Source organism: Delphinus delphis, chromosome 5 (genome assembly GCF_949987515.2).
Source record: "Delphinus delphis chromosome 5, mDelDel1.2, whole genome shotgun sequence".
NCBI lineage: Eukaryota > Metazoa > Chordata > Mammalia > Artiodactyla > Delphinidae > Delphinus > Delphinus delphis.
Window position 1 is genome coordinate 68,759,088 of NC_082687.1, and position 20,409 is coordinate 68,779,496.

Consider the following 20,409-nt stretch of genomic DNA (forward strand, 5'->3'; position numbering starts at 1 on the left):
GCGCCCTCTCTGTGTGCCCACCCTGTCCGAGCTCCAAAGCACGCCGGGAATTGTAGTTTCCGAAGGCCCGCTTCAGTTAGCGCATGCGTTCCGAGGCCTTTCCCCCCCCCCCCCCCCCCCCCACACACAGACACGGTTCCGGATGAGGAAGCGGCTAGTGATGCCACGCGTTCTGCGAGCGGTGGGCGGGGGCTTCTGGGAACTGTAGTCGTTGAAAGCGGGCGCCGTCAGTAAGGGGACGTAGCTTTCTTTCCTCTGGGTACGCTACTGCAGTTGGTTCCCGGCGGCAGCCGCTGGGTCAGTCTGCAGTTCTCCCGTAACGGCGCTCCAACTGAGTCCGAGGAGGCGCTTTCCTCCTCCCAGGTTCTCCTTCTTCGGCGCTGGATGCCCCTTGACTCGCGGTCCATTTCTCTGCCTAGTCCTCTTCCTCTTCGATACATCTCCAAAGCCCGGGCTCAGCGGGGACTCGCCCTCTGGGAGAGACAGGGCCGCGACCTTTTCAAACCCGGTCCCCACCCCGCGGAGGCCGTCCTCATTCCGCCTCTCACACCGGCTTCCCCCGCTGTCCTTTTTCCCCGCCTTGGTACCACCGCGCTCACGCTCCTTCCACTCTTTTTTTTTTCCTCTACAGGGATGGAAGCTTCCTGGCGCCAGGTGGCCAGTGGCCGAGGCCGAGCCCGAGGACGGGCCACTGCGGTCCCCTCCCCAGGAAATGGAGTCCATCTTCGCGGCGCCGGAGGAGGGCGAGAGAAGGGGTCGGTGGGCGCTGCTGGCCTTGGCCCCATTCCCGGTGGAGCTGCAACCCCTGCGGCTGCAGGTAGCTCAGCCCGGCGCAGCCCCGCGGGATCTGAAGCGCCGCAGACTTCCGTGGCCAGTGGTGAGAATGGCTCCCGTCCTCGGGCTCACCTGGATGCCTACCTACTAAGGCACTTGCTAGTCAGAACTGCCTTCGCATCCATTTCTTTCCTTCTCCTTCGGGAGTTTATTATTGGTCTCACTTCTCAAACCTTTCAGGCAGCTACTCATTCTAGGCCGATTCCCATCACACCTCTTTCATCATCACTGTAATTGATATTAATCAGTGTTACTTCTCCGTCCAATGTTCTTCCCTTCACTCTTTTTTGCCTACTGAATCCCCCCAGTTGCAGACAGTGGCCTGGGGGGCTGATTTAGCCTATAGTTTGGTTTGGTTAACACAATGCATTAAATCTGAATTGGTTGCCAGCAGTTTTTTGGTTTTTCTTTTTAAAATCTCATAAAAATCTGGTTAACAACTTTTCTTGTAAGATAAGGTATTGTGGCATTGGTACTTTTGTGCGTGGCAACAGTCGGCTGGGCTGAGGCGCAGAAATCTTATTTAGATTGGGTTTAGGCTTTCCACTTGACATTGTGTTTCCTATTTCCTACTTCTGGGGCCAGTTGTCATTTTCCATTTTTATTTGATTGCCTTAGTTTAGTAACTTTAATTATCTATGTTCTGTAAACACTTGAGCTTGTGGTACTTTTTTCAACTGCGGTTCCTAGTTACAAATTTCATGTCCTTTCTGGGATGTATCTGGTGTGGCCTTCTCCAGCTTTCAATAATCCTTCATCCAAGGCAGTGTTTTAGTGGAGCCTGGGAGCACACACGCAATTCTAAGTTGTCCATACTAATGAAAGAATTCAGGGGGCTAAGAGAATAATCCCTAAAATCATTTTATTGTTGTATTTAGAATGTATTTTTCAAAATATATTTTTTGCGGGGAGGAGCAAATTGAGCTCCTGAATGTCTCCTAAGCTAATTTTAAAGATAAGTGGTATTCTCTTGGTTACTGAGTTTATGATAGTGGTGGTGGTGAGGTGTGCGAGAGGGAGGACTGTGAACAGTTTTGGTAAGCTTTCTTGGATTTTGTGGATAGTAGAAAACCAAGCATCCTTTAACTGGATAATTGAGATTTGACCGTAAGAAATAATATATGGTAAGGTTGCTTTGTCAGGTTTCTTTGAGATGATCTTATGTAGGTCCATTGATCAGGTTATGAATGTTTTTATTATATCTGTCTAATTCAGCCTTTTAAAAAATGTCTTTTAAGTGCTCATTTCTCATAATGACATTTATCATCTTATTGTACATAATGTTTTGAGTCATATATCTTATAGCAATTACGTTTCTCCTAGTACTCAAAGATTCCGATGTGGGCACTGTACATTTTCCTCCAGTTTTACTTGAAACACTGAGTAGTCCCCAGCCAAGCTGGCTGCAGTAAGAGAAGGAAAACATTTCATGAGGAAAATAAAAGATAAAACATCATTAAGTACAAATACACCACCTAAAATAAGAAAGTTTGTATTTTTAGTGGCTCATCAGTTTCAAGCGTAAAGTGGCACTAATTATGGGCACTAATGAATTAAGATCAGTTTAGTATGTTGTGACTCCTTTCTTGAACTATGGTTGCTGTCCAGAAGAGTTTATTAACACTTAATGCTTGCAGAGAATTTTCATGGTCCTTGCTCTTGAGGAGTTTGAAGTCTCATTGGGAAAGTGCTGTGAAGTAATTTAATTCTTTTTGTGTTATTAAGCAAGTAACAAGAAGTACAGACAGGGCTTCCCTGGTGGCGCGGTGGTTGGGCGTTCTTCTGCCGATGCAGGGGATACGGGTTCGTGCCCCGGTCCGGGAAGATCCCACATGCCGCGGAGCGGCTAGGCCCGTGAACCATGGCCGCTGAGCCTGCGCGTCCGGAGCCTGTGCTCTGCAACGGGAGAGGCCACAACAGTGAGAGGCCCGCATACCGCAAAAAAAAAAAAAAAAAAAAAAATACAGGTACAGACAGTGCTAAACAGAATAGCAGAAGAACTAATCCAAAACTTACTTAACATTTCTTTTCGGAATGAAGTTGTTGTAAGAGACATATTTTCCATGTTAGCAATATTTTGTATGGGATTAATGTTAAATAAGTATGATTTGTGACCACATCTTAATAAAGACACAAAGTCCTTGAGCTTTCTAAGAAGCAGATTGTAAACATAGTGGGTAGACAGTGAATACTGTTTGTGCAAGGTCTTTGGTGGGCCAAGACAGGCTGGGTTATAGTGTGCAAGAGGATGGTTTGAGAAAGTGCCTGACTCTGCTGATTCTGATGTGCTCCCAGTGGGTATGCTTCCCTTGTTTTAAAAATCACTGTGTACCATTCAATTTTTAAACATCTCACTTCAGTTTTGTTAATATCCTGTTTTGAGGTTGATCACCAGTTTTTTGATACTTTATCATAGCTTTATAATTTTAAAAATTGATTTGTTAGTCATTCGAGAACAAGTAGTTGGCATTTAGCGGAATATTTAACAAAAGTGTAAGTTTGTATTGTGGTATTCTCTTTACTTGTGTGACAAGAAATTTGAAAATACTTTTTTCATGGATGATAGTGAAATAGAATGCGCCAAAGATGACTTTTAAATCTGTATTTTAATAATGTATTGGTATATCATGCCTTGCTTTTTGAGAGATTGTTTTGCAGAAATGAAACTCATTTTTTTTTCTTTTAAGCAGAGCTGATGTCTCAAAAGAAATTTGAGGAAATCAAGAAGGCTAATCAAGCTGCAGCCAAAAAACTTGTTGAAGAACACCTTAACTCTTCATCTGAGGAAGAAGGAGATGAGGATTTTGAAGGAAAAAGAGGAAAAATAGTTGCTAATACGTTTATAACTTACACTACTCAGACAGGTACTGTATGAGCTTTTCAATTTTGACATTTTTACATCAATGAAAATACATTCCTGACTTTTTCTGACACCTTTACTCTATGTGGAATAGGTTTTGCATCTTAAGAATGAGCATTTTTGTGTTGTAGAGTTGAATTTTTGTACCTTTTACTATTTGAGTTATACGTTGTATAACGCTAATCTTTCTATAAAGCAAATAGGATGGCAATGTCTCTTACAGCCTTAGAAGTTCTCTTTTGTGTTTAATTGGCATTTCATTAGAATGCTGGGAGGGGGATGCCAAAGGTCCCTGTGCAATGAGTGGGGTCAGGTTGTTCCTAATGATGATTTGATTGCACTTGAGGACTTTGAATACTCCTTTAAATCTATTCTTCATTATTCTCTTTGTCATCATGTTAAATGTACCTTGAAGTCAATTTCATTTCTTGACTTAATTCCTTTATTTTATATCTTACAACTTCTGATTTTTATATGTAAAAAAAATCTAAGTCTCCTCAGGTCTGAAGTGTTTAATCACATTATATGTTGTATATATCCGGGTTACTCTCAAAGCCACATTTGTTTGTGAGAGAGACGGCCAAAGTGATGTCACTGTGAAGATTTGGGACTAAGTGTAGAAGTAGATTATTTTAAATGTAAGTCTCTTACACATTCCACATTTTATGCTTATAGTCATTATTGGAAACATTCTTGCATGCATTATCCGTATTAGTTGCCTGAGTATATTGACGGCATCATGAACATAGGTACACATCATCAAAAAGCTTTCCAAGGAATTTACCATATCTGCCAAGGAATTAAGATTAGGAAGCTTGACTAAGAAGTCTGGTTGAGCCACGTAAAAATTGATAAAGAGGAACCTTAAGGTTAGGAGGTTTCTTGCTTTTAGAGAACTTCATAGAAAGTAACCTCAAGTATCCTGCTTCAAGAAGACCTCACTGAAACCACTCTAGATACAGATTTTATTTTTAAATAGGAAATTCAGTGATATAACTCAGTATTTCTGTCTAGTGTTTAGAAAACTTTTATCATTTGTAAGTTTTATTAATTTTTTTAAAAATTTATTTATTTATTATTGGCTGTGTTGGGTCTCTGTTGCTGCGTGCGGGCTTTCTCTGGTTGCAGTGAGCAGGGGCTACTCTTTGTTGCGGTGCACGGGTTTCTCATTGTGGTGGCTTCTCTTGTTGCAGAGCACGGGCTCTAGGCATAAGGGCTTCAGTAATTGTGGCACGCGGACTTCAGTAGTTGTGGCTCGCGGGCTCTAGAGCGCAGGCTCAGTAGTTGTGGCACATGGGCTTAGTTGCTCTGCGGCATGTGGGATCTTCATGGACCAGGGCTCGAACCCTTGTCCCCTGCATTGGCAAGCAGATTCTTAACCACTGCACCACCAGGGAAGTCCCACTTTTATTAATTTTTAACATGGCTTTCATCTTAAAGTGTTAAGGCAATTTTTCTTATACGGTATTATGTCAAATCCATAAATATTTTGATTTTCGTTCCTTTGTGTTCTGTACTTTGCCTCTACCAAAGTAAGGAAATCTGATCACTTAACTTTAGAATGATAAATGCCAGGGTCATGAGATGGTTCCCATCTCATATTAGTGAATTGAATACCAAAACTTTACCAGAGAAGTTCGTTCTTTCTGTCTGAGCACAGCCTTTATACTTTTGTGATATCTCAGATTTCAAACTTGAATGGTCAGCTTCCTGATGGGTATCGCTGTCTTGCTGGCCTATGGAAACACAAACATATGTTGAAAGATAACTTATTTCTTCTCTTGTTCCCTTTATCTCTATTAATACTATAATTTTCCCAGTCACCTACCTAAGCCAGAAATCTGGGAGCAGGGTTGGCATATACACGCATGAGTGTGTTTTATTCGCTACTACTCCTCCCCTCTGCCTGTCAGACAGCTCGTCTAACACAGCACTCTTTCCTTCTGAACATCGACTTTTCAAAGCAACACAATCTAATTGTCACCGAGTCCTGCTGAGTTTTACTTCCTCAATTTCTTAAATTCATCCCACCACTCCCCACATGCTATCATCACCTTAATTCAGGCCCCTACAGCTGTTTAATATGTGGATTAAATCCACATATTAACTCTGTGAGGTAGATATTACTATTACTATTGTTACTATTTTAAAGATGAGAAAACTGGGACAGACGCATTAACTTGCTCGAGGTCATTTTTTGCTTTATCTGCTGTTAACTGCCTCTTAACTTCAGGTACTTCATGTTTCCAGTCTTGGCCTCCTTCACACTCATTTTTCTTCAGTTGCCAGAGTGATCTTTTTATGCATGACTTCAAATGCCATGCTATCTGTCGTGACATCTTGGGCAGTATACTTTATTGTTGCAGCCAAATTTTAACACATTTTTCAAAGAAATCTTACATAAATTTTATGAGTATAAGATTAGACTTTATTTTATTAAAGCGTGTTCATCTTGTTTTCATATTCTATTTTACATGTTAGCTGTTAAATTAGATGAAATTTTAAAATGTTATACATTTGTTAGAGCCAGCTGTGTCAGAAAGCAGAATAAGTACACAGAATATGATTATTAAGTCTGCCTTTAAGAATCTCTTCAAACTTCGATATTGGTTTAAAATAAAGCAATTGTCTTTAATAAGTTTATAATATTTTATAGTTGGGGAGTAATTTTATGTATATTTTGTATAATATCATAAATTATACTTGCATTTATATTATGATAGAGCAAGTTTTTGTGAGTGTTGTGTTTACTTGGATGATCTTAGAAAGTAAAGAATTATCTAAGTGTCCTATTTATTTAATTTTTCTTTTTGGTAACTTAAATTTTGGTTTGTACCATTTTATTGCCATGGGAAGTTCTGTACTTATGATAGTTTATATTATTAGTGTACTTGGAGACTCGGTTAACCTCTATTGAACAATCTTTATTGTACTAAAGGCCTGTAGGTTTATTTCTCTTACACTAAAGTGACTCAGATTATCGTCCTTTTGTTGTTGTGTGTGCTTTTGGGTAGCTTTTCTGCCTTTCATCGTGCTGTTATTTCTTGGACCTTCCTGTGTTCAACCCTTGCTGTGGCATAGCATAGTCGTCAAGAGGGCTCACTTTGGAGTCATACTGAAGTTACTTAAGTGTTCTGTGCCTCAGTTTTCTCATCTGTAAAATGAAAGTAAAAATAGCTTATTTAATCTTACTGAAATAAGAATAGTACAGTGCCTAGCAAGTAAATGCTTAATAGTTGCTTAAAGGAAATACAGTCTAGTAATTTTTATCTAAGAAGTCATGCTTCCTTTTTTAGCAGAAATAGCATAATTTAATGAAACAAGGTTATTATACTGTATTGATCTCAGGATCTTTTCATTCAACAGATTTTTACTAAGAATTTGCTATGCGTCAGACACACACACACACACACACACACACAGACTTTTACACACTTACACATTCATACGCATATGCTTATATTTAGGTTCAATGGCTTTGCTGAGCTTTGACTTTGCAGTTCCTTTCACTTTGCTTTTTGATATGCTTTCCCTTGTTACTTGACATCTTGCTGCTGTTGCCTGTGACTCTGCCCCCACCAGATTTGTTAAGGACTGTAACAGCAAGTATACTCTGAGAGAAGGTCAAGGTAACTGTTTTTGAATCAAGTACATAAGATGTAATGCATGGACTTTGTGACCTCTTGGCAGTTCACTGGTTGCTTTTTTCTTAAACTTCTCATTTTTTCAGCTATATTTTGAGCAATTGGTATTACTAGACAGTTCTCACATAATGTGGTGCTGTTAGTGAGTTTGTGTTATTTTCAGATGTTGCTTAACCTGAAGTTTTCAATTTTTAAATTTCAAGATGGAGATGTTCGTGAGTTAGAGCGAACAAAACAGTATGTAAATGAAGCTTTTCAAGCAGGGGCTATGACATGCTTAATTTGTATTGCTTCAGTGAAGAGAAACCAAGCAGTAAGTTTTTCTCCTTATCTAAATTATTGTTATCTCCCCCAAATGTCTTATTTTGCATTTATAATTTGTAACCATTTATTATTCTTTTTGCTTATTTTTGTTTAAGAATACTTCATTTGAGAATTCTCTTTATGAATTGATACTCAATTTTTGGGAATCTTTAATTAAAAGAAAAATAGCTCTAAATGAGCAATCAATGTTTTTAGCACTATTAAAATAAATGAAGCAAATATTTTCAGTGTCAATGCATATGTCAATTTGATAAAGCATTTTTAGTATCAGTACTTTAGAGATTCCCATAAATACTGAAATATTAAGTAAACTATATTTCATTACTTTCAGCAGGTTTAAAATAACATAGATATGCTCCCTGCCTTCAAGGAAGTAAAACCTAGCAATGACAATTAGAGTTTATTAGTGAGCTTCTCTTGTGTGGAAAGTGGCTAGGGTTAATGGGGAGAGATGGATTCAGAGAAAACTCATGTACGTAGAGACGCTATGGCCTAACGGTGAAGTTATGTATATATACATTTAAAGGGCATTAATAAAGCAATTAAGGGGATGTGATGACTGAATATGATAGACTCACCATTTAGACCTCAGCTTAATCCACTGCTATTATAGCAGCATTGCCTAGAGAAAGAAAGACAGGTCAGATGTGAAATGGATTGGTCGTGTAGAGTGAATCAGAAATTTAAAATATATCGGGTAGGATAGTGTAGCAGACGCAGGTGCCTTTGGTGCCCTGAGTCACATCTGGTTGTCTTACTCTGATTTCAGCTGCAGTGGAGGAATAGGCTCTCTGCATGCGGATGCAGTTTCACTGTAAACACTTGCTATGTGTGTGAATTTTTTTTTTCCCAACCTCAGTGCTTTCTCCTTGAGAACTGACTCAGCCAGGAAATGGGTGTAGTGCAGAGCAGAGTTAATGTCCGTTGGGGCAGCATTCCACCATAGGGAGCTGGGGGATGACTGCCCTAGCCTCCTGTTTGTTAGTGGTTGGGGCTGGGGGTGTCCTAGGCATGTTTTACGTGGTTTTTCAGAGCATCCCTAGCAGGACTGAACTTTGGCCCTGATAGTCAGCTCAGCAATATACAGTTTATTGGTATTTCCTCTTCCCTATCTTGGCCTTTTACTTATGCATCCCAGTTCTTTTCTTAGGCACTGCCTTGGGGGGAACTCAATCTAAGAAGTTGGCTTTTTTTCAGTGCTCCTGCCGGCTTATGCAATATATTCCATGTCTGATTTTATTGAACAACTGCAAAATGTTATGATGAAAAGTGAACTGATTTTTGTCAGTTATAGCAAAGTATTGGCTGGTTAAAAAAATTAATTTCTGTTATTCCTTAAGCTGTTAAATTTCGTATATGTGTGTTTGTTGTGTGTGTGTGTGTATATATATACACACACTGAAGTTTTTTGCTCACCTAATTTTTAGAATTTAGCATTAAGTGCTAGACTAATAGGTTTTATATAACTGTAGGGCAACATAGAGATTGTATGTACATATTTGTGTTTAAGGATTTTTTTGTGGTGTTATTTATAATTGGAAAAATCTTAAATTTCCAACAACCTGAACTTGGTTAAATTATGGTAGACAAATCAACATGATATCTACTGTACAGCTATAAATATCATATTGTATGAACCTACTTGATAAGGGTAAATGCTTATACTGTGTTAAAAGAAAAGGCTATAAAGTTATATATCAGTACAGTATGACCTCATTTTTTAAAAGTATGAAATATATACAAAAAAATTGGAGACTGCAGAACGTTAGCAGTAGTTGTTTCTAGCTGAATGAATCAGCATGATTAATACTATTTTTCTTTAAAGTGTTCTACATGTACATTAGTTCTTATAAAGAACATTTCTTCTGTTATGCCGGAAGGAAAGTTTTTTCCTTAATCCTTATGTAGCTCTTAAATAGTTTGGTGTGGTGCTTATTTTAAAGTATTGTGGAATTATCAAAGAAAAATCATTGCATGCTTGTTAATTTCTGATACCTTTGTCTTAGGTTTGGAGTTGTTCAGGATGTTTCTGTATATTTCACATGCCCTGTATCCAGAAGTGGGCTAAAGACAGCCAGTTTCTGGTATCTTCTCCTTTGACGGATGATGATTTTGGAAAGAGAGATTATCCCTGGCCTTGGTAACTTTTTCTAATTTAGTTGGAATGTTTAGTTGTAAAATAAATGAAAATTGTAGCTCCTCAGTTGCTTTATTGGCAGTTTCAGTATCCGTGCTTGGCCTTCAATTAGTCATTTGGTTTGTGAAGATATGAGACCTGCTAATGGCTCCCCCTGCCACCCCAGTTTATATAACTACTAGTTCCTTTTGCTAACTAATAAATAATTCAGACTCTGTTTTTCCCCTGCAAAATGACTCCTTAGTAATCCTTTTTAAAGAACTTTCATTTCTTTAGAAATAGAATCCATCAAAATTCTGGTACTTCTCTCTGGAGCTCCTTTTAGTATGTATTGGTATCACATTGTACAAGACTGTCCTCTAACATTTTGATCAATGACTTCCGATTTTATCCTCAAAATCTCTCAAAACTGCAGGTGTAAATCAATAGCCTCACATTCTTTCAGGACCACTATAATTTGCCTTCTCTGTTTCTTCATACAGAAAACAACACACTTAAGTAAATTGGTATCACTTTAAAGTCACGGTCTGTAGCCTTAGCTGGGTTGTAAGTCACTTTCCTTCCTTCCAGCTTGAATTAATGATCCAAACTTTTACCATAATTTAGAAGATTTGCTAGGTAAAAAGAGTTAAATATTTTAAAATGCAGAAACGTCTTTTTATAAAGAAAACATCAAAAATTTCTCTATTCTTCTCTTTCATGTGACTCTCTTCTCAAGTTTCAATTTTCCAAAGACAGAAAGCCAGACTAGTGACGGAATTTTCTTTTACTATAAGTTACTACTAAAACATAACATTTTTCTCTAATAATCTATATTAAACTTTTACATATACAAAATTACTTTTCCACTCCCACCTCCCATTTTCTTTAGCCCCTTCAATTTCTTTTCCTCTCTCAGTATGAATAATCTAAAATTTGTCTGAGCATTTACTCTGTATATTAACAAACATGGAAGGATCTTAATCAGCTCCCCACAGGAAACTTGGAATATGCTTCATATTATATTATTAAGAAATAAGAAGAGAATTTTAATTAATTCCAATTAATTTCATCTATTTAAAAAGATAACCATGGATAGGCAGAGTTTCCCAAACTGTGTTTTCATTTTTTCTCTCTTCCTTTCTTTTTAATTTTAATGAAAACAAACAAATAAACAAAAAACTACAGGTGTATATTATCCAATCTTATTAAATTTTCTATATTTATTATGTTAGTTTGGCTTCTAGGACTAAAACTGCTTTATTTTAATCTTGATAGGTAAAAATCTGCTTTAGCAGAGAATGTGCAACAGTATTTCAACTTTTCTTTGACCTAGGTGCATTTGAAATATATATATTTTGTATTAGATGTTGAGAAATACGAAATTCTTTGTTTATTTTCACACATTTTTCCCCGTAATTCTAGATTTTAAGTCATGTTTCTTGCTGCTGTATTACCTACCTATAACCGATGTCTCTCTTCTTCTTGCTATTACTAATACATTTTGCTTATTTGTAGACCACCCAACCAAACTTTTAAAACATTGAACTTTATAAAATTGGAATGAATATCTCAAGAATAAAGTTCAGGTTGTTAGTAGAAAGCTAATGTTGCTTTCTTTTGTAGCTGTATTTTAGATATGTGTTGTTTAATATGGTAGCAACTATCCACACGTGGTTATTTAAATTCTTAAAAATTATGAAATAGAAAATTGTTTCTTCCTCAGTTGTACGCAATAGCCACATTTCAAGTGCTCACTAGCCATGTGTGGCTAATGGCCACTGTGTTAGACGTGACAGGTATAGAACACTTCCATCATCTCAGGAAATTATTGGACAGAGCTCTTCTAGATGGTTGAAATTGATTTTAGTAAAATCTTGTTTCTTACTAATATAAAGATGGAGCAGAGGTTACATTAACATAAAACTGATTGTGTATACTCTGTTATTAAGTATATTTATATTTCTGCCTCATGTCACTTTTATAATTGAAATTAACTTCAGCAATTTCATTCTTCATAGTCCAAAATGTAGGTTTGAATACAAACGATCTGACACACCTAGTAGGTACTACTGCTATTGTGGCAAAGTGGAAGATCCACCTTTAGATCCGTGGCTTGTGCCTCATTCATGCGGCCAAGTATGTGAGAGAGATTTTAAACCTCCTTGTGGCCATAAGTGTTTACTTCTCTGCCATCCAGGTGAGTTATATATTATATTTCTAATTGTGGGTGGTTATTTCTTCTCATGTTGAAGTAAAAAAAATTGTGAGAGTTGAACTCAGAACTTAAGTTTACATAAGAAAATATTGGAAGGGATTGCCTTTTAAAGTATCAGTATGGAAAGCTTTAGAAATTACTGATAGGTGTAGGAACTGAAAATTTTTACTTTGGACTTCTGATTTTTTTTCCCCCTTTCATTGGATTCTAGGTCCATGCCCTCCTTGTCCTAAGATGGTCACAACTACTTGTTATTGTAAGAAAGCAAAACCTATCCCTCGTCGGTGCAGTGCTAAGGAATGGTCCTGTCACCTGCCATGTGGACGGAAATTGCTTTGTGGACAACATAAATGTGAAAATCCTTGTCATGCAGGTAAAAGGTCATACCTGTTAGGTGTTCCGGCCTTAAGCAGAAGTCAAAGCAGTCTGTGTTGCTTTTATAATATTCCATGCTAATTTATCATTTTGATTTTAGGAAGTTGCCCACCCTGTCCAAGAGTTAGTAGGCAAAAGTGTGTCTGTGGCAAACAAGTAGCTGAAAGAAGTTGTGCAAGTCCACTGTGGCACTGTGATCAAGTAAGTGTATATGCATTTTGAGGAGTGGGTGTTAAAGTATACAGAAGCATAAACAATTAGAAATGCTAATGAGGTTTAGTTGGATAAAAGGAAAGGAAGAATAGCAACTCAGATGCATTATATTCATGTTTTAGGCAACTTTTTCAATTTAATATCATTTTAATTTTTTTTCAAATTAACAGCTATTTGTTGAATTTTGGATTTAGTACGTATGTACTTTCCTCTTTTCCCTCTTCTTGAGTTAATCCAATTGGAAGTAGTATTGATTCTGTAGATTGTCTTAGAATTGGCATGGTTTTAGTACCATTTGGAAATCTTTGGTGGATGACCATGTGAAACTGCATGTTCTTTTTCCTTTATTACATTTTAAAAATATACTCCCTGGCGCATAAGCAATGTGTATGTATATGCTTATGCATATATACATGTGATACCTATGTAAGATATAAAGCATCATAATTTGAGGAATCTAAAGAAGTTGCTTATTTGTGACTGAGAAACGATTATGTCATGTACAAAGTCTTTTGTTAACTTTTAAGTCGTTAGTGCTTATTGCATTTTATTTTAGGTATGTGGGAAAACACTGCCATGTGGTAATCATACGTGTGAGCAAGTTTGCCATGTAGGTGCTTGTGGAGAATGTCCTCGATCTGGGAAAAGGTTCTGTCCCTGTCAGAAGTCAAGTAAGACTTTTTAAAAAACCTTTAATGGGATTATAATTATTTATCATGCTAATTAGAGTACTTTCCTAATTAAATTAGATTTCTCTGGGAGCTCATAATGTAGTTTCAATAATAATACAAATTTGATATTAGATTTCTGTACATTTGGATGAGAGGACAATATAGCATAGTGGATTAAGAACTCAGATTTTGGGCCCAAACTTCCTGAGCCTCTGAAATGGGGGGCTTGTCAATCTCAGACCAACCGCTTTTCAGTCCATCAAAGCACATTGAAGGTGTACCTTTGGTTTCCATCTGTACCCCCTCCCAACTCCCCAGTTCTTTCAACCAGTGAGGAAAAGTCATTTGGGGAAGTAAATGTCAATAAGCTGCTCTGCATGCTGATAAAGAAAGAAACAAACAAACAGACAAGAAAACCCAGAAAAAAACTGTGAAGTAGAGTGAAAATAGGCTGTTTTTCGAGATTCATTATTTTCGATTATCCAAGGGTCACCATTCTGAATAGTGTGCGGACACATGTAAATCTGTTTAAATAAGATTATGATGAATGTAAGTGTTCCAAGATATGTTCCTTTTAGTTCCTCTCCCCTTCTCCCTTTCTTTTTTTCCATCCATGAATAAATCTCTGCTAAAATTTGAAAAAAAAAAAAAAAAGACTAGGCGTATGTGGGTTCAAATCTCACCTTCATGAACTGCAGTTTTCTCAAGTTAAATGGGGACAGTAATAGTACCTTCTTTATAAGATAATTGTGAGAATTAAATGATAAAATGCACGTAAAGTATTTAGTATAGTGGCCAGCACATAAAGGAAACCTAATAATTATAAGCTATTGTTATTGTTGGGTATTAGATTATAGGTGAATTTAGTTTGGGCTACTTTGAGATCAAGGCATAGAAGGGTTACAGTTCGAGTTCACTTTCTTGACTCAGCACCAGTACCAGCACACATATTTATAAGATTATTGCAAACACTTGTTATAATATGTTTATGTTAAAGGTCAGTTTCATAGTTTTTAAGTCTAGATCTATTTTTTTCCTCCATCCTATGAGGTTGTTTAGAGCAAATTTTTTTTATTGTTCTATATATTGTAGAATTCTTCATAGTAGTTTACAAGGGCTTACTCATTTCTTTAGAAAAGTATTTCTGAAGTAGTTAGCTCATAAAAATATGCTTCTTGGGGCTTCCCTGGTGGCGCGGTGGTTGAGAGTCCGCCTGCTGATGCAGGGGACACGGGTTCGTGCCCCGGGCCGGGAGGATCCCGCATGCTGCCGAGAGGCTGGGCCCGTGAGCCATGGCCGCTGAGCCTGTGCGTCCGGAGCCTGTGCTCCGCAATGGGAGAGGCCACAGCAGTGAGAGGCCCGCGTACCTCAAAGAAAGGAAAAAAAAAAAAAAAATATATATATATATATATATATATATATATGCTTCTTGAGAATGGTAACTTGTCATGTATCGAATTCTTTTTAAAAGGCATAAGCTTTACAAATATAGGGGTTATTTTCTTTAAAGTTAACTTTCCAATAAATATGTAGATGCAAAAGTTCATAGTCTGAAAGACCTGTCATTTTCTAGGAATCCAGAAGTACATGGCACGTTATTAATACTTTATAATAATGTATGTTATTTTTAATATTGATTTTTTTTGTCTGCTTCTAGAGTTTTCTTTGCCTTGTACAGAAGATGTACCAACTTGTGGAGACAGTTGTGACAAAGTCCTTGAATGTGGAATCCACAGATGTTCACAGCGTTGTCACCGAGGTCCTTGTGAAACATGTAGACAAGTTAGTCATGTCCTATAATGATTACTTTTAACAGTTATCTGTCATAATATGTCAAATGGGATTGTTTTGTAATTGTTTTCATAAACATCTGTGTCATGATCTAATATTTATGATGAAGCAGGAGAGTATGCCAGCAATTAAATCTGAAATTACCTTTTTTTTGTTTTGCTTGGTAAAAGTTTGAATGTTATCATTTTTATAGACTAGTGTGGGGTTGTTTATCCTCAGAAGATATTCAAAGCAATGATGAATTAGGCCTAGGGATGATAGGGGAAAAAATGCCTAGATGTCATTCTGGTTTTCACATACTACTAGATAATCCAGTTTTCTTGTTTTTCTGAAGCTAGATGTGTAGATGTTATTGTGTAACTAGATATAAGGGATTTTAATGTGTGATGTTGTTTTACTATTTAATATCAAATTTTTACTAAATTGAATAATGGAAATTCTGTGAAGTCTTTTTGGAACAAACAAATGTCTTAGGAAATTCTCCTTTAGTTTTTTAAAAGTCTTTCATACAAAACAGTCTTAAAATTTTCTCTTTCATTTTTTAGTAATTATAGAGATTACAGTGTGAAAAAAATCATGTCAACGAAAGTCAATTTTAATAGCATTTATTTGATTCTTCCAGGAAGTGGAGAAGCATTGTCGTTGTGGAAAGCATACTAAACGAATGCCGTGTCATAAACCGTATCTTTGTGAAACTAAGTGTGTTAAGTTGCGGGACTGTCAGAAGCATCAGTGTAGGAGAAAGGTAATAAGCTTGGAAAACTGATTTTAAAATTCTCTTGGATTTTTCATCTTTGGGCCCATGATAAGTGCCATCTTGACTTGTTCCTCAAATACTTAGGCATATTCTTTGCTTTCCATATGAAATATTAATAAATATTCTACATTATTGTTTGTATTAGTGGGAAATCTTACAAGGTTTTTAAATAACAAGGGTCTCTTTTTGTCCTATGCATAATTCCTTCTACTTGGTTCTTTGGCTGTTTCTGTTCCCTGACTTTATTATTTTTTTTTTAAAATAAATTTATTTATTTATTTATTGGCTGCATTGGGTCTTCGTTGCTGCGCATGGGCTCTCTCTAGTTGCGGCGACCGGGGACTACTCTTTGTCTCAGTGTGTGGGCTTCTCATTGCAGCAGAGCACAGGCTCTAGGCACACGGGCTGCTGTAGTTGTGGCACGCGGGCTCAGTAGTTGTGGCTCACGGGCTGTAGAGCACAGGCTCAGTAGTGTGGCACATGGGCTTAGTTGCTCCGCAGCATGTGGGATCTTCCCAGACCAGGGCTTGAACCCGTGTCGCCTGCTTTGGCAGGTGGATTCTTAACCACTGCACCACCAGGGAAGTCCCTGTTCCCTGACTTTAAAACATCATAGCAGTGTTAGTGGTAGTTTGTTTGCCATGTTAGAGGCTTAACTTCTGCTGTTCAGATCTTATTTATAGAATCTTGGTTCAGTATAAGGTCAACTGGAAAATTTTATTGAGTCTGTAGATTTGAAGTTTTTTTGAGTCCCTTTTATTATGAATTATCCCTCTATCTCTGGTAAGATACTTTGTTCTTAAATCTATTAAATATAGTGATTTCAACTTTGTTTTGCTTAGTGTTCATACAGTATATATTTTCCATTCTTTTACTTTGAACTTATTCAAATCTTTATATTTGAAGTGGATTTCTTATAGACAGCAATTAGATAATTGTTTTATTTAGATAATTATTTTATTTTAAATCTTTATCGTTTAATTTGGGTATAGATCATTTACACTTATTGTGATCTTTAATAAAATGGTTGGATTTAAGTCTGTAATTTTCTATTTTTTCATCTGTTCTTTGTTTCTTTTCCCTCTTTTTGTGTCTTCTGTTTGAGTGTTGTCTTTCAATAATTCCATTTTACCTCCTTTATTCGATTCTTACACATTTTATACCCATGTATTTTATAAACCTCAAATATGTTGTTTTTATTTTTGCTTTAACAGGTATCTTTTAAAGAATGTGAAAAAGTAAATAGTCTTTTATATTTATCATCAAACTCATGATTTTTGGTGCTTTTCATCCTTTTATATAGATTCAGGTTTCTATCTGATTTCATTTTCTTTTGTCTGAAGGACTTCCTTTAACATTTCTTGTAGTGCTCATCATGAATTCTTGCAACTTTTGTGAACTGTCTTTAGCCTTTGTTTGTGAAAAATATTTTTACTGTAGAATTTTAGTTTGACAATTTTTTTCCCATTCTTTAAACACGTTGCTCCACTATCTCTGTTATCTTGGTTCCTCTGTATGTAATGTATCTTTTTTCTTTGGCTATTTTTAAAGATTTTTCTCTTTATCATTAGTTTTCAGTAATTTATTTGTGATGTTCCTTTGTATAGCTTTCTTCATGTTTCTTTAGTACAACTTTTGTTGAGCTTCTTGTATGTCTTTATAGTTTTCATCATATTTGTGAAATTTTCAATCTTTATTTCTTCAAATATTTCCCCCACCCATTGCCTACTGAGACTCCAGTGACAGGTGTGTCATGCTGCTTGAAGTCCCATAGGTCACTGATGCTACATTTATTATTTAGTCCTTTTAATTTTCATATTTAATGTTATCTTATATTGTTTGTCTTCAAGTTCTCTAATTTTCTTCTGCATTGTCTAATCCCATTGTTTATCCCATCCTGTGTTTCTTCGTCTCAGACAGTATTTTTTCATCTCTGAGACTTAGAGTTGTGACTTTTTCTATATCTTCCATGTCTGTCCTTTTCATGCTCATGCTCTCTTCTGTCTTCTTGAATATAAGTGAATAGGTTATACTTCAAATGCCTATTTTAATGTCCTTGTCTACCAATTCTGTCATCTATCATTTCTGGGTCTATTTTTGTTGATTGAGTTTTCTTTTCCTTTTGGGTTATTCTTTACTGCTAGGTGACTTTTGATTGGTTTCCAGACATTATAAACTTTATGCTTTGTGCTACCACTTCTCCACAAATTCTAACCACACTTGCCTCTCTGAACTATGAATTTTGTCTCCTTAACTTGGTAAGACCACTGGACTCTGCTTGTGATCTTTTTCCTTGTGTCCAGGTCTAAGCTTGTGCTATCATAGGACTCACCTTGTTTGTGTCTGTTCTCATAGGGGTTTCTGTCCTGTGCTGCCTAGTTGTCTAATGTCTAAAAACTGCTGTTTCAAATATTTTGTCTGATTTTCTAGTTGTTTAAGGCAGGAGAGTAAATCTGGTCATTATTACTCATCATGGTGAGAAACAAACATCTAAAGGCTTATTCAAGTTGTGGACCACATAACCTCCTTTTTTCCCACTGCCACTGGGAAAGTGATAGGCACATAGTATTACTTGGTAAATATTTGCTTAATTGAATGAACTATTTTAACTTTTAATTGCTTTTCAATAACGTGTACTTTGTTTTGAGCTATTTTTGTATACTGAAACTTGTTCTGAAGTAGGTTACAAACCCAAGTTTCTTTAAGAAAATTGTAGTCTGTATTTCCTTTCCAAAGTTTGTCAAGGAGTTAGAATGGCAAGATGGAACTTTAAGTAGTTACCTTGTGTTCATGAATGAAAATTGGGACAGGTCATAGACAGCTATATTTCTCACAGATTGGAAATCAGGGAGTAACAAAACAGCGCTAGAAGCAATTAGCCTATCTCTCCTTCTTTCCTTTAGTTAGTCTCTGACTCTTTGGTTTGAAAATAACTGCCAAACTAATCTATATATTGAATGGGTTTTATTGTAATTAAATTTTAAAAATAGCCAGATTATTTGCCTCAATTGACTATAGGGTTTGACCAGATCCATTCCTGTGGTTAATGTTGTCAATTTCTGTGTAGATAAGTAGAAGAGAAACTATCTTATGGAACTATTTTAAGTTATAGAATAATTAACTAAAGGGCAAGAAAATTTAGCTTGACTTCACTAAATTAGGTCATTGTCTACTTAAACTTATAAGTTCTTAGTACAACGTATTCTACACAAGAATGTTGATATTCTTGAATACTTTTATTCTTATAGTGAAAAGAACTATCTTTTGATTTCCCTGAGTTCTGTGAATAACTAGTAATGACATTCATATTACGTACGGTTTTCAAATTACCTGTTCTTTATGTATTGCTTTCCCTTCAGTGTTGCCCTGGAAACTGTCCACCTTGTGATCAAAACTGTGGACGGACTTTAGGATGTAGAAACCATAAGTGTCCATCTGTCTGCCATAGAGGTAAAATTTAACAACAGCTGTAATTTTATGTTTATATTTACATAGTGCTTTCTCGTTGATAGAGAGCTTTCACATTTATTATCTTACTCTTAGCAATCTTGAGAAGTTAGAGCAGTTGCCACTATCTTTATTTTATGGATGAGGAAATTTAAGCTGAAGAGGATTCAGTGATTTACTTAGGGAAATATCTAGTAAGGCATTATAGCCAAGATTTGAACCCACACCTTTTGAATATAAACTTCTGTTCTTTCAATAATACCATGTTGTTTCCTTACTTCTACCCAACCTTCCCCACATAGATTTTAAGTTAATTAATAGGTTTTTCAGTAGTATTTTGAATTTTAGACATTGATATGAAATTAAGTCTAGTAAAGGATTGTATATATTCTGTCCAGTGGTTCTCAAAATTTTTGGTCTCAAGGACCTTTTACACTCTTTTTGGACCCAAAGACCTTTAGTTAATGTGGATTTTATCTGCTGATATTTACTGTATTTGAAATTAAATTAAAATATAATAATATTTATTATTTTATTGAAAAATAGTACCATAGTACCCATTACATCTTAATACAGTAACTTTTTTGTGAAAAATAGCTACTTTCTAAAAAAAAGTTTAGTGAGAAGAATGATACTGTTTTACATTTTTGCAAATGTCTTTAATGTCTAGCTTAATAGAAGATAGCTGGATTCACATATCTGCTTCTGCATTCAATCTGTTGTGATAATCCCTTGTCATATAGCTTCTGGAAAATTCTCATCTATGTATATAAATTCTTTCAGACCACCTGAAAGGGTCTCAGGGGTGCCTAAGTTATTAGAGATTGAAAACTGAGTTAACTTTACTCATTTGGAGTATGTTGGTATGAAATAGAATCTACTGAAAGATAGTATAAGGTAGTGGAAAGAGCATGGGTTTAAATTAAGAGGTACTGAGTCAAAAGTGAACATAGTGTTGGGTTGGCCAAAAAGTTTGTTTGGGTGTTTCCATATCTGTGGAAAAACCTGAACGAATTTGGCCAACCCAATAACAGCTTTGTGACCTGGGAAAAACTACTGTACTGTTTTTTGTTGTCTTCCTTTGGGATTAGGTGGATACTAGATATCTCCCTTAATGTCTTAATCCTTTCAGGAATCTTGGAAGGTATTAGTGTTGTTT

At 36.3% G+C, this 20,409-nt stretch overlaps 1 protein-coding gene across 4 annotated transcripts in view; it reads left to right on the top strand.

Moving 5' to 3' along the window:
* The first annotated feature begins 246 nt into the window (after nucleotides 1–246).
* The window catches only part of NFXL1 (nuclear transcription factor, X-box binding like 1), a 53,195-nt gene continuing 33,032 nt past the window's right edge, over nucleotides 247–20,409 (top strand). Inside the window, exons 1-12 of one of the 4 annotated variants that reach the window (XM_060012601.1) lie at nucleotides 247–297; nucleotides 632–877; nucleotides 3,525–3,698; nucleotides 7,542–7,651; nucleotides 9,669–9,802; nucleotides 11,800–11,978; nucleotides 12,208–12,369; nucleotides 12,472–12,572; nucleotides 13,141–13,255; nucleotides 14,913–15,037; nucleotides 15,669–15,791; nucleotides 19,163–19,253. In XM_060012601.1, coding sequence (XP_059868584.1) covers nucleotides 634–877; nucleotides 3,525–3,698; nucleotides 7,542–7,651; nucleotides 9,669–9,802; nucleotides 11,800–11,978; nucleotides 12,208–12,369; nucleotides 12,472–12,572; nucleotides 13,141–13,255; nucleotides 14,913–15,037; nucleotides 15,669–15,791; nucleotides 19,163–19,253 — 1,558 coding nt within the window. In that variant the 5' untranslated portion in view covers nucleotides 247–297; nucleotides 632–633. Of the gene's footprint in view, nucleotides 364–613; nucleotides 878–3,524; nucleotides 3,699–7,541; nucleotides 7,652–9,668; nucleotides 9,803–11,799; nucleotides 11,979–12,207; nucleotides 12,370–12,471; nucleotides 12,573–13,140; nucleotides 13,256–14,912; nucleotides 15,038–15,668; nucleotides 15,792–19,162; nucleotides 19,254–20,409 lie in introns of those variants that run through there. The other 3 variants (XM_060012600.1, XM_060012602.1, XR_009519566.1) reach the window with 3 other exon arrangements.